Here is a 13,968-nt window from a genome sequence, read left to right on the forward strand (position 1 = left end):
AGGGGTAATTCTGGGATGTGAGTTACAGGCCCTTCAGAGCCTCAACTAGAGAGAGATTCCCATGGGGTAGCTGGGGGCGTGAAGAGAGTGCCGGACCCAGTGATGCCGCTGGTGGAAGGCTCTGGTGAGGCACTGGCATCTCCCGGATCCTAGCGCACTCCACAGAGCTGAGCGGAACATCAGCTGTCTGACGGTGCGTATGGCACTTCAGAATCTTCCAGTGGCCTTGGGGACCTTACCAGTGATGGGCAACAGCTACTGTTTAGATGGGACTAATCCCCCCCCCAGACTTCTGGTTGACTTGAATTAGTCCCCTCACTTTATCTTCTCTTTCGCCTGAAAATAAGTTAAACAAAACCCCAAACAGAAAGGCCATTTGAGTCACTTAGTTGGTAAGTTTCCAAATGAAACTAGATGGCTCATTACTAAATCAAAGCAATTTATGAATTTTCTATTTTGTTCTGCATGTACTGGCTTTGGGATTTTTAGGCACGAAGCTGCCTTCCTCTCACCAAAACAAAACAAAACAAAAACCCCTGCTTGCTACAAGCTTCACTATTCACCATAGCCATGACGTGGAAACAACCTAAATGTCCATCAACAGATGAATGGATAATGAAGATGTGGTACATACATACAATGGAATATTACTCGGTCATAAAAAAGAATGAAATAATACCATTTGCAGCAACATGGATGGACCTAGAAATTATCATACTAAACGAAGTAAGTCAGATAAAGACAAATATCATATAATATCACTTACATGTGGAATCTAAAAAAAAATGACACAAACGAACTTATTTACAAAACAGAAACAGACTCACAGACATGGAAAACAGACGTGTAGTTGCCAAGGTGGGGAGAGGATGCAGTGGGAGTTTGGGGTGAGCAGATGCAAACTATTATGTATAGGATGGATAAACAGCAAGGTCCTACTGTACAGCACAGGGAGCTGTAGTCAATAGCCTGGGATAAACCACAATGGAAAAGAATATGAAAAAGAATGTGTATACACGTAACTGAGTCACTTTGCTGTACAGCAGAAATTAACACAACACTGTACATCAACTACACTTCAATAAACTTTTTGAAAAAGCTGCTTGAAAGCCAAAGACTCTGCACTATTATGCCTCTTTCACAGGTGAGGATATTATTAGGGTTTCAGGAAGAAATGTGGCTAAAGGGAAGTCAAGACTGAAGGCCCGTCTCCGTGCGGCCAGGGACTCTCCGAGGAGCCAGAGGCAAGTCACCCTCCGCTCGTCACTGATGCAGATGTTGTGCGCGGACCAGGCGGAAACCAGGGTTCCAAGGACTTGTGTTCGGAGGCACGTCCTGTGTGCGTGTTTTGAGGGAGACTCTCCCGAGCTCCCACCTGTACGTCAACCAGGGGAGCTTGCATTTGTCTAGTTCATACGTGTGGCTTTTATTTTTAAAAAGCAGCTGTAAAAATTGGACAAATTGACTGCTAAATTTTCTCCCAAGCTTTAGGGATAAAGTATGAAGAGTGGGAAATAACTTCAAAAAACAGAAACAGGGAGCATCCAGCATTTTCCCACTGGATTTTAAGGCCCAGGAGGGCAGAGACCGTGTCTGGTTTTGTTCAGCATTTTATTCGCAGGGCACAGGGATGATGTTCAATCACCGTTTACCGAGGAAAGCGTATTAGGAGTGGAGGTAGAAACGAGGAGGAGGGAGGTGGCGGGGGGCAGGCGGATCCCTCAAGTCCTGGGCCACCGCCCGCTCTGCGCAGGGCGCTCCCACAAGCCAGGATGCAGGATGTGCCTTGTCAGGCCCTGGAGGTGTTAGAAGCTGGTGAGGGGGCTGCGATGACAGAGAGAACAAGTGCGGAAGCAAGCGAAGAGACAATATGGGGACTGGAAGTCCTAGGGTTGAAGTCAGCATGACTGTAACGGAGGGGCTGTCCTAGCTGGGGCTGGTCAAGGCAGGCCCCGCCAAAGGGGCCACGTTTAAGCTGAGAACTGAGTGGCCAGAAAGTCCGGGGAAGGGAGAACAGTGGGTTCAGGGGCCTGAGACTGGATGGACCTCCGTGCGTCGGCAGGACCGACGGGGTCAGTGTGAAGGAGTGAAGTGAGCAGGGGACGGGGACAGGGCCCCAGGGAAGGTGGTGGGGTGCCGCAGTGGGAGGGGGCAGCTGGGAGGCAGGTGCGTTGCTTCAGGGTTGGGGGCCAGGATGGCTGGGATCTGGGCTTTAGAATCGGGACAGCGAGAGCCCATCTGACTTGGTTGTGTTTGGAAGGAGAAGTGGACAAGACTCCACAGCAGGTCGGGTGTGTGGAGCGAAGGGACGAGGACGGCCCTGAAGGACTGGATAGGTGACGGGGCCCTTTACCGAGGCGGGGACGCTGCAGCGGGGAGCACACCTGGACGGGGTGGGCACCAGCCGTCCTGCTGAAGAAGGCTGAGTGTTCGATACGAGTGTCTGAGGCACCGGGTGGAGTTGCCCAGGGGCTGCAGCTCAGGGAAGGGCTGCTGCAGAATTAAACGCAGACAGGAGAGAGTGATAAAAAAAGAGGGGTGGCCTCGTATGGCTGGATTAACGAAGGTGTGCGTGACACCAGCTCAGCTCACAGGAGGTTTTCACCCTTTTCTCTTTTTATCATCAATAAAAATACCTAAATAGGGCTTCCCTGGTGGCGCAGTGGTTGGGAATCTGCCTGCCAATGCAGGGGACATGGGTTCGAGCCCTGGTCTGGGAAGATCCCACACCCATTCATCTAATTATGAAAGAGAGTGACAAATGAGCCAACAGATCTAAATGTTAACAACAAAATAACTGCTTTAATTACTAATAAAAAAACTATTTAATGACTCTATCAATTAACCAGTAAGTCTAATTATTATTAATAGAACGTTTGATCCTCCTTAATACGATGGTTCCTAAACAGCTACTTAATGCGCTCAGTGATTCCAGTGACGATGTATAAATAACCAGTTAACCCAATTATCGTTATTAATAATGGAATGGCAAATAACTATTCCTAATAACCACCAAGTTCCAATTGGAGTAGATTTATAAAACTGGATGGAATTTGAAGATGAATGAAAATTACTTGCATAAATTAGCACGGCAATCACACTCCCTGCGTGACTTGGTAATGTTTGCTTTTTCCGGAAGTTGTTCCGGACTGTGAGTCCTTCTCTCAGTATGTAACTCCAGGGGCACAATGACTGCCCCCCTCAGGAGGGTTCCTGTGTAGAGGCCCAGGACGTTGAACCCACTCGGCCGTCTGGGGTTGGCCCCTTCCCTGGCTGTGTTCCCACCAACTCAAGAGGCTTCCTGCCGTCCTGACTGCAGCACCGTCTTTGCATAAACAGTTGCCCAGACCAGACACAGATTTCCACTTTTCCTAGGCTGCCAGGATACAGGAGCTACCACGTAGAATGTGTATACTGAGTCTAAAACATTCCAGCAGGTGAAAATGTTCATCTTGAAAGAGGCACCAAAAGCATCTTCTAGAATGCCAGCCGCCCTGGGGCTGGCTCACTCTGAGGCTGCAGTGGGCTCTTCCCGTTACAAGCAAAGCTAATTAAACTCTGAGCTCAAGTTCTTTAGACTGTAAATGGACTAAGCATTGCTTTCTCACAGGTGGTTATTACAGGTGGTTACATACACGATTATATATGAACACCAAGGAGAGTGTCTGACAAGAGCATAAACTAAACATATGTGCCCTCTGCCCTCTTCTCATCAGAGCAGGAAACCATATGACTTAGTTTCTGCTGCAACAGCGCCAACCTTGATTTTCCATATCAGCGTAGGGACCCTCCTCTGGGCCCGAGAGAGGCTGACGACCTCTCCCCCAGAACCAGAGCTCTGAATACCCCTCTCCCAGGACTCAGCTCAGAGGACTGTCAGACTCTATGTGCATCTCTTTCTGCCCCATTACATCTGGCTCCTCTGGGCATGGACAGTGGCTGCTAGGTTTCCCATCGCCAGAGCTGAATCTGCACACAGCGGGTATTTAGTAAACACCTGCTGAATGAGTGAACCAATGAACAAATGAACAAATGCGCGGATGGCAAGCAGAAGAAAACCATGGCCAGGCCCAGGGAAGGTGAGTCTTCAGATATGTCAGGAAGGGTGAATTACAGAGATGGGCAGTGATCCACCAGGGAAATACTGCTCTCAGTGTGGGCGTGGTGGGCTTGAATGCAGCTTTGCGTCCATCGGGTGGTGGATCTGAACCACTGAGATCCCCGAATGTATCGGGCGCCCTATTTCTAGCAAAACCCCTGCTGTGGGAAAGCTGATCGCGTGTTTATCCACAGCACCAGCTCAATGCCTGGCATTCAGCAAAGATTTGCTGAAGGAAAATGGTTTCAAAATTAAAAATGAAAGAAATAAATGTATTTTCCAAAGCAGTCAACAAAAATTTACAGGGAAAAAATCTGTACTTAAAGCGATTTGATGGAGCTGGGTTTATGGAGAATTTTTGAAACACACAAGCTTTGCTCACTGGAAAGCAAGGTCATAAAACAAATGCAAAAACACTCTATCTTTCACTATGAACATCAAAATGCCACAGTGAATGTGGAATCTTTAGAAGACGGTGAATAATGGCTGATTTTATAGTCCCTCATCCCGGGCTGCAGCCTAACCCAGATGCGAGGGACTGAAATGAAGCCTGAGATTTGTGTGCGGGGTGCCCTCACACACCTCCTGTGTCAGCGTGGGAGAAGCGGGTTTTGGAAGTGCAGTTAGCAGTGTCCTCTGGGGGGTGCCTCCCCGACAATGTCAAAGGACAGCGTGGTCAACACCATGGGACTCGGGCACAGAGGTGGAGACGGCCCGGAACAGGCGGGTGCCGGAGCCGACCATTTACCGCAGCGCAGGGGCGGCCCGTGGACGAGCCCTTAGTGATCCCACCTGCCTGCCTGCCTGCCTGAGGCCACCACACCCAGGAGGACAGAACAGCACCCTGCCCGGTGCTCTCTGTTCCTCCGGGACGCCACCCCCCCCATCACCCGGGTCACATCCCCTCATCTCCTCTTCGAATCGCCCTCCCCTTTTACTTTTCTTGGTATTTGTGACAAATGATGAGGTTGAAGTTCAGAAGGTAAAGTGACTTGTCCAAGACGCCACAGCCAGAAGGGGGCCAAGGGCTGGAACTCTAACCTCCTAACCTCCCCCGCCCCCGCACCTGGGCTTCCCCCCAGCACACTGCTTCCCCAAGAATTTACCGACCCTGCTCCGGGGGAGGCTGGGGCTGGGGACTGGGTGGCGAGCTTTGGTGCAAGGGGCAAAGGGAGAATGAAGGGAGCTCCGGCCTCCAGTGCCAGGCGCCTTGCTCTGTCCACACTAAGGTGTGTGTGTCGGAGGCAGGAGGTGCTCACAGTGACACACACAGATGAGGGGGCCTGGGACGGAGGGAGGTGTCTGCTGAGCGGCACGTGGACCCAAGCGAGTCTCTGTGCATCTGGGAGCCTCGCCCCTCGTCTGTGAAATGAGGATGGTGACCCCGAGCCTGCCCACCTGGCAGGCTGGCTGTGGAGGTCCACAGGGGGCCACAGGGACAGCACACGTGAGGCTGTGTGGGAGTGGGGAGCTGGACGGAGCCTGGGGCCAGAGGACGTTACACCAGAGCTGAGTCTGAAAGCGGAGGGGGAGCGAGGCGAGGAGGGGCAGGGGGAGGAGATGAGGGTCTGCCCTCCTCCAGGCCTAAACCCCTCCAGGAGACCAAACGGCCATTCTCCCAGCACCTGAGATGGGAGGCAGGGGGAGCAAGGGGCAGAGGGAGGGCGAGTGTCCCACCGAACATTCTTTTTAATGCTCTGATGCGGTGACCATGCAAGATTCTGGTTACAACCTGAGAATCGTTACCCCATCACTTATTCAACCAGAGCAAGCAGTGTTGCTAAGGAAGAGGATTTAAAGACAGTCGTTACCTGCTGCCCCGGCAATCCAGGGATTCCAGGAGGGCCGGTCTCACCTTTCTTTCCCTGATATGGAATTTAAGGGAAAAAAAAAAAAAAATGGTCATGAAGAACCCAGGGGTAAGACAGGAATAAAAACACAGACCTACTAGAGAATGGACTTGAGGATACGGGGAGGGAGAAGGGTAAGCTGGGACAAAGTGAGAGAGAGGCATGGACATACATACACAACCAAACGTAAAACAGATAGCTAGTGGGAAGCAGCCACATAGCACAGGGAGATCAGCTCAGTGCTTTGTGACTGCCTGGAGGGGTGGGAGAGGGAGGGTGGGAGGGAGACGCAAGAGGGAGGGGATATACGTATAGCTGATTCACTTTCTTATAAAGCAGAAACTAACACACCATTGTAAAGCAATTATACTCCAATAAAGATGTAAAAAAAAAAAAAAAGCAGCAGCCAAAATTAACAGGCAGGCAGCACCCAGAGCCCATCTAATGGCACGTCTGGGGCAGACTCCCTGATAACAGCCCATCCCCCTCGGGATGCCCTACGGGGAAGCAGGGTGGGATTGGGAAGAAGTCTGGAGTCAGGGAGGCTCCCCTCTGGATGCCGGCTCTGTAACTTGGATGATTTGGGTAACACATGGCCCCAAATTCAAAAAGTACAGCAAGGTTTACCTGAGAAAAATGTCCTTATCCTGTCCCCTGCCACTCAGTCCCTTTCCTTGAAAGCAACTAATCCTACCAGATGTTGGCTAATCTTTCCAGAGGCATTTTATGTTTAGATAAGCTTTGCACACACGCACGCGCGCACACACACACACATTCTCTCCCTCTCCCCCCCTTTTTTTTTTTTTACAAACTGTAGCATATCATTCAATCTACTGATAAACTAGGCTTTTTTTTCACTTAACAATTTAACCCGGATGCATCCTGTATCAGCACGTGGAGAGCCACTCCATTCTTTTCTACAGCTACATGGCTTTCCCCATAAGGATGACACGTGATACGTTTCAACTCTGGGCAGGTAGGTCATTTGGACCATTTCTGCTCTTCTGCTGTTAGACTCCACACTGGTGTGCAGGACCCCGGCGGGTCATCCTGTGGGCGTGACCTGTCTCACTAAGCCTCAGAGTCTATCCCTTTGAACAGGGGTGAGGTGTGTGCCGCTTAGCTACACAGCACACGGCGTGCGTTATATTACAGCCGAATGTGAATGATGGAAGGCCCGTCTGTTTGCTTTCTTTTGCTCACAGTTGTTCTCATGACGTCAAAGCACTGCAGTCAGAAATGAGAAGTAAAACAAGACTCCGAATGAGAACCGCATTCCTTGAGTACCCTCTTTTGGGGTTTCCCACATTTTCCTTACGTCTTTACTCTGCAGGACGCCCCTGTGATGCAGGTGTTCTCAGTCCCACTGGGAGGTGTGGAAACTGAGGTTCAGAGTCAAGTCTCACATGTGACACAGCTAGAATGTGGCGGGGTTAAGATTCAGCCCCAGATCTATGTGTGCTGGAGCCTGTACATGTCACTCTTACTTGCCAGGGCTCTGAAGATGACTAAAGGATGTAAGTTCTACAAAATATCTCTAGTAGTCTAGACTGCTAGGTTACAGGAGCTGGAAGACGTCAGCTCCTTCTCTCTTTCTGAAACCCTGGCCCTCTCCTGTTTCTGCCACTGGACACTCTGGTTTGTCCCCGTGTGCTCACCCATCCCCAGAGGGAAGGTGTCTTTACGACCTTGGACCGTGCCAGCCCAGCCCTCTGGGGTCCCGTGGATCCCACCTTTCCCCCCCCGCTCCCCGCCACCACGTCTTGGGAGCGTGTAGTCGGTGCTGAGCCCAGGGAGCAGTCCCGGGGCACCTCCACCCACAACCTGCCCCCAGAGGCCCCTTCCAGGTGCTTCTGCCTGGAATGCTGGTTCCCAGGTGCCCACATGGCTCCAACCCTCAATTCCATCTGGTCTCTGCCAGACGTCCCCCTCACCCGAATGCCTTCTCTGACCGCGGTCCCCATCCCACCCTCTCTCCTTGCCCCGCTGTATTTCCCTTTGTTTCTATGACCACCACATACACTGTTGACATTCGTATCTACCAACTGCCCGTCTACCCACTGGGATGCTCATCTGAAAACGAGGACTGGCTCTGCTTTTCTTCAGTGCTATATCCACGGGCCCAGAACAAGGCCCGCTGCGTGGTGGAGACTCGATGAACATTCGCGGGCTGGATACGTAACTTGTCCCTTCGGGACTGATGTGGTCCTAAGCCAGGACAGTGGCAGTGGGAACAGCAATGAGAGGGTAGAGAGAAGGGCCGTTAGGGAGGAAAGCCGTTGGCAGACTTGCAGAGTGAGTGAGGTGGTCTGAGTTAGAGGCCCCTGGACCTGCACCCCTTGAGCTGGAGCACATCAGTCCGGAAGGCGCGATCAGGTCTAGGTCAGGATGAGTTCCTCGACACTTGTCAGGTAGAATTCAAAATGCAGTCACAGACACCTTCAGAAGGGAGCCGAGCCTAGGAGGAGTCCTGTCTGCACATCCATCCTGCTCTGATTACTGAAATCATCGGAAGCCGACCGCGAGAGGGCTGAGAACGGCCAGCTCTCCTTCCTCAGCGAATGGAAACCAGACACCTTCAATTTTCTATCTAGACAGACACCCTCTCCACCCGCTTCCAAGTTATGCCACAGCGTTATTTACAAGATGGATAAACCGCTTCCCTTCGAGGTCAGCAGAATGGCCTGGCGAGTAGTCATCAGAATTCAGAACCCAGGCCAGAGACGTTTGGAGGAGAGGCTGAAAGCAGTGACGGGCTAGAACATTTAGCGGTTGGTAAGCAAGGACCAGATGGAAGACGAAGGGATGAGAAGGTCTGGGCTGCGACTGAGCAGAATCACTAATTAAAGTGTCCACATCTGCTAGGGGACGCAGCTTCAGTTTCCCTCTTGCAGAGCACCCACCACTGTTTGAGGGATGTATGAGTTCTCAGCAGCTCTTCGCTCTGCTGGAGCTTGGGGACTGTATGTAATGACACACTAATGCTCGGAAGACACCTGAGACGCTAAGGAAATGTGCAGAGCATGGAGTCAGGAGGTTCTCCAATGCCAGGGAAGTCAGTAAAACTGACCTGAAAAAGGAGAATTATGGGCAGGTCGGAGAGGTGTGGTAGGAGATACAGAAATGCAAAGCAGTGCGTCCAGAGGAGCAGACATCCCGAGTGTTAGATTTTCAGCAAGAAGGAAAAAAGCAAGATGATGGCAAGAGGCCAGAGGAAGAGAAAAGCATCAGAGATTTGTGATCGCAGCAGTGTCACAAGGCGGCCTCTCCCCCAAGAAAGGCATACGGTTCGTGGACCATCCATAAAGGGGCATCACCCAGAGAAAGATCACGGTAACGGCTCTGTCCAGCTCCAGCACCTGCGCTCACATCTCCTCTACCCACAGTGTCTGGAGCTGCCCCGGTGCCTCTCACAGCTCTCCTCCCTCCCCTCCTGCAGCCACAGCCACGAGAGCTGACCCCGTTCACGTGCCCTGCCCCTGAGCCAAGCTGTGCCGGCAGGTTATTCTTCCATAAGGAGGAAAGAAGCTCTGTCCAAGTTACTTGCCACCTCCTTACCTAAAAGACATAACATCTGAGTTTCAGTTGGAAATTGACAGACCATGTGATTCCGACATGCCTTTTCGGTCTCGCGTCCAGTGGCCATGTTCCCAGCCCTAAGCAACAGCTCACGTGGGCTGCTTAGCCTGGCCCCAAAGACCCCAAGGACTCCTGGCCTCTGGAACTTGGCCCACCAAGCCACCTGTCTGTAGGACGCATGCTCCATCTCAACTTGTCAAAGTCCTAGCCCAGTCCAGTGCCACCTCGTCCATGAAGTCCCAGCAATGATGAGAAATAATGGCAAAGTAGGGCAAAAACATATTTGAGACGCATTCCCTGGTGTCACCCAAGAGCTCGTGAGCTAGAATCGCCAGGGACGGGGCATAAAGCTCTAAGTAAGTAGCTGCAAGGACTCGGTCGCTCATTGTGATCAAAGGGATTCTCTAAGTTCTTTTCCCAACCCCTTTCCTCTACAATATTCTAAGAAAAAGAGTTCTAAATCTGAGGTAGATGAGGACGGGCAAGCCATTTAAAACTTGCTGAATCTTAGTTTCCTCATGTGGAAAATTATAATCATTGTAATTATCTGAAAAGACAGTAGCAGAAGAAATAATTCAATATTTGAGGAAGTGATTTAAAAAGCATAACAAAGCATCACGCCAATGTAATAGATAGTTACGAGAAAGAGAAGGAAGATGACGGAGGCTCTGATGAAGAAGAAATGGTAATAGCAGAATTCTGCTCTTCTGAGTCCCCGGCGTGGGTGAGAGACCACATGTCAAGCAGGGTTGGTTTCAAAACCACTACCTCCCAGCAGTGGCACGGAGATTAAATAAGATAATGTCCACAAAGTGCTTAGCACAGGATCTGACGTTAAGAAACACGTAGTGGTGATGGTGCTGCTGGTGGTGGTGGTAGAGGTAACGGTGGCGGTGGAGGTGATAGTGATGGTGGAGGTGTTGATGTGTTGATGGTGGTGATTATGGTGGTGGTGACGGTGGAGTTGACGATGGTGCTGATGGTGATGGTACTAGTGATGGAAGTGGTGCTGATGGTGATGGTGGTGATGGTACTGGTGGTGACGGTAAAGCTACTGGTGGATGTAGCAGCAGCTATGTACCCTCTGCATTTTGCACCTATACTTGGGTGTGGGGATTTGAGATGTGCTGGCCAGCGCCAAGGTCTGCAGCAATACAGAACTGTTTAACAATAAGCCTGTTCCTTGTCTTTTTCCTTTTCTGCTCTTTTAAACTGCTAGCCAACACAACGTCTGGATAAATGTTTGTAATTTATCACAAGGGCGGATATTTCAAGCCCTTCTGGATGCCAGGATGCTGAGCGAGACCAGTATTTCTGAGGCTGCCTGTCTGTCTGTAGAGAAGAGGGAAGCCTATGAATTCAAAAGAGCAATTCCTTCCCAGCCAGGACGCGTTAACACAGCCATGCGAGGGGCCATTATCCGATGAAAGGATTGCTTGTGCAAGTGGTTCTAATATGAGCCGTATGGTCTTTTTGCTCAGTCCCTGTTCTCCGTGCCTCCAAATGCCAAACGTGATTATTTTCTACCGGTTAGAGCTGAAACCAGGTGCTCAGAGAAAACCTAGAGGGTCCTGAAATAAACCTGGCTCCACGCCATGAAAGGCATCCAACAGTGGCCTGCAATCCAAATGATGCCATTACCATCTGGTAGAGCAGAGAAAGGCAAGAAAAAAGGCTTTACAAATTGAAAAGTAAAACAAATTCAACCCAGGCTGCCACTTACAAAAGACCACTCGTGTTTCTCTCTCTCAAATCTACTAGAAATCAGGGCTGATGGCCTGATCGCTTGCAGCCACGTAAGACCTTCAGCTCCAAGGGCAGAAGCTAGAGATTAAAGTGACAGGAGCTCAGGGCATCCTTCAGGACACGCACTGGCAGTTACAAGGGGTCCTAGGTCTCTCCAAGGCTTCCGCCGAAAGGACTGCTAGGGTCCAGTTTAGAATTCTGGTGTGTAAGTGGACACACACACACCATTCTAAAGCAAAAACAGGAAAGGTTTGGAGCCAGGACAACCTGAGTTCTAATCCCTGCCTCACCATTTACAATCTGTGTGACGCCGGATAATCTGATTTATACCTTCAAGTCTTGGTTTCCTCATTTGCAGAATGGGATTAAAACTGCCAGACTTCATAGGATCCTTGTGAGAATTAAGTGAGAAACATGCGTGCAAAAAAAAAAAAAACAAAAGAAAAAACCTAAGTGCCTGCTATGCAATGACAATTCAACCAATATTATTTCCTTCCTACCTTATATTAGTTCTACACGTGTAGAGGTTCTGTTTTTAACATTTTTTTTTTTTTGCGGTATGCGGGCCTCTCACTGTTATGGCCTCTCCCGTTGCGGAGCACAGGCTCCGGACGCACAGGCTCAGCGGCCATGGCTCACGGGCCCAGCCGCTCCGCGGCATGTGGGATCTTCCCGGACCGGGGCACGAACCCGCGTTCCCTGCGTCGGCAGGCGGACTCTCAAGCACTGCGCCACCAGGGAAGCCCTTAACATATGTTTTTAAAGCAACTGACGCAGTCGGGCCCAGCAAGAGACATGGTGATCACTGCATCTCTAGGAAGAAGGGGAGCACCATATCTCATAGTGTCCCTTCTTCGGTTCTCACCTCTTGATAAGAGAGAAGAGAAGACAGAAGATATTAAGAGAATGATCAGAGGAACCAAAGAGGCTGTCCCCAGCTTGCGGGAGGGGCAGTGACAAAGCCCTGAGCAACCTTGAGCAGTTAGGTCATTTAATATTTCTGGACATTAAATTTCTCACTGTCGATCTCAGAGATTCCTTCCACCATGATGATTCTCTAGCTTAAACATTCCAAATTTTACACTGTTTAAATGTCTGACAACATGGAACTCTCTTAGGCAAAACTTTTTTCCCCCTCCTTTTTGTCCAGAGAGGAAAGAAGATACCTAGGCTATTTTAGGTGTGACTAGGACCACAGAGCAAGATGAAGGCCAAGTAACAGTAAAGGTACAAAAGAAACCAAGTGTTTTTCTTCAAAACTGGGCACTCTAGACGCGTCCAGATGACCAACAGGCACATGAAGAGGTGCTCAACATCACTAACCATCAGGGAGATGCAAACCCAAACCACAATTAGACGTAAACTCACACGTGTTAGAGTGGCTATTACCAAAAGACAAGGAACAAGTGCTGGAGAGGGTGTGGAGAAGAGGGAAGCCCTGTGCACTGTTGAGGGGATGTAAATTAGTGCAGCCACAATGGAGAACAGTATGGAGGTTGGTGAAAAAAAAAAAAAAGGAACTACCACATGATCCAGCAACCCCAATGCTGGGTATTAACCCAAGGAAAATGAAAACACTACCTTGAAAAGACACATGCACCCCCATGTTCACTGCAGCATTATTTACAATAGCCAAGCCATGGAAGGCCCCTAAGTGCCCCAGGATGCAACAATGGATAAAGAAATAGTGGTACACATACAAGAGAATAGTAGACAGCCATAAAAAGAAGGAAACTGTGCCATATGCAACAAGGATGAGCCTCGAGGGCATCACGCTAAGTGCAATACGTCATACCGTATAATCTCATTTATGATATGGGATCTAAAAAAAAACTGAACTCGTAGGTAGAGCGAACAGATTGGTGGTTGACAGAGGAGACAGGGGTAGGAGGTGGATGAAATGGGTAAAGGTGGTGAAAACGTTAAAAAAACAAGTTGGACATTCTCTGTCGAAGGTCAGAACCCAGGTGGCCAGATGTCCAGTGCTGGGTCCTGTTCTCCCCACACCACCCAAGTGTGTCAGCCCCCAGAAAGCAGCACTCAGGTGTGATTCATTCACTCTCGCACACTAATTGTATCTGATGCTCATGAATGACATTATACATTTATGCATATTTTATATGCTTATATATATTTTCATATTTATTTTAATGCATGTATAAAAACATATGTTTTTATAAATGTGAGGCACTCCTCTAAGTGCTTCAAATACAAAAATAATGTTCTTACAGACTTACATTTTAGTGGAGATAACAAAAATAAACAAATTCTCAAATAAGAAAAATATAAGTCCTCTACAGAAAATTAAAATAGGCTGGTGTGAGAGTGACAGGATGTCTATTTTGGGGTAGATGATTAGGGCACAAGAGTTTTTTGGGTTTTTTTTTGAAAAATCAACCTCGTGCAAGCTTTTGAGTGTCCAAGCGCCTCAGTAGCCTGGAGCCAGGCTGGTTCTGCTTTGGATCATTCAGGGTTCAGATGCACTTGTAGCAGTGCCCGCTCCAGCCGAGAGACAGCACTCCCGGGCCCCAACGCCCTGCTCAGACAAGCAGGAGGAAATCTGAACCTCAGAAAGGCTTGAGTACCTTCTCTACCTCCACCTAAGGCAGGAAGCAGTGGGGCAATGAGTGCCTAACACCCGCCTCAGCAGGCAGCAACCATCTCCCAGGGCTACGGGCTCTGCAAGATGGGGAA

General features: G+C 49.7%; 1 protein-coding gene across 1 annotated transcript in view; it reads right to left on the bottom strand.

Annotated features, from left to right (window-relative positions):
* The window catches only part of COL22A1 (collagen type XXII alpha 1 chain), a 233,250-nt gene that overhangs the window by 105,494 nt on the left and 113,788 nt on the right, over positions 1 to 13,968 (bottom strand). The window contains exon 22 of the mRNA XM_024741290.1: positions 5,911 to 5,964. Coding sequence (XP_024597058.1) covers positions 5,911 to 5,964 — 54 coding nt within the window. The remainder of the gene's footprint in view (positions 1 to 5,910; positions 5,965 to 13,968) is intronic.

This window comes from Neophocaena asiaeorientalis, unplaced genomic scaffold (genome assembly GCF_003031525.2).
Source record: "Neophocaena asiaeorientalis asiaeorientalis breed wild unplaced genomic scaffold, Neophocaena_asiaeorientalis_V1.1 scaffold177, whole genome shotgun sequence".
Lineage (NCBI taxonomy): Eukaryota > Metazoa > Chordata > Mammalia > Artiodactyla > Phocoenidae > Neophocaena > Neophocaena asiaeorientalis.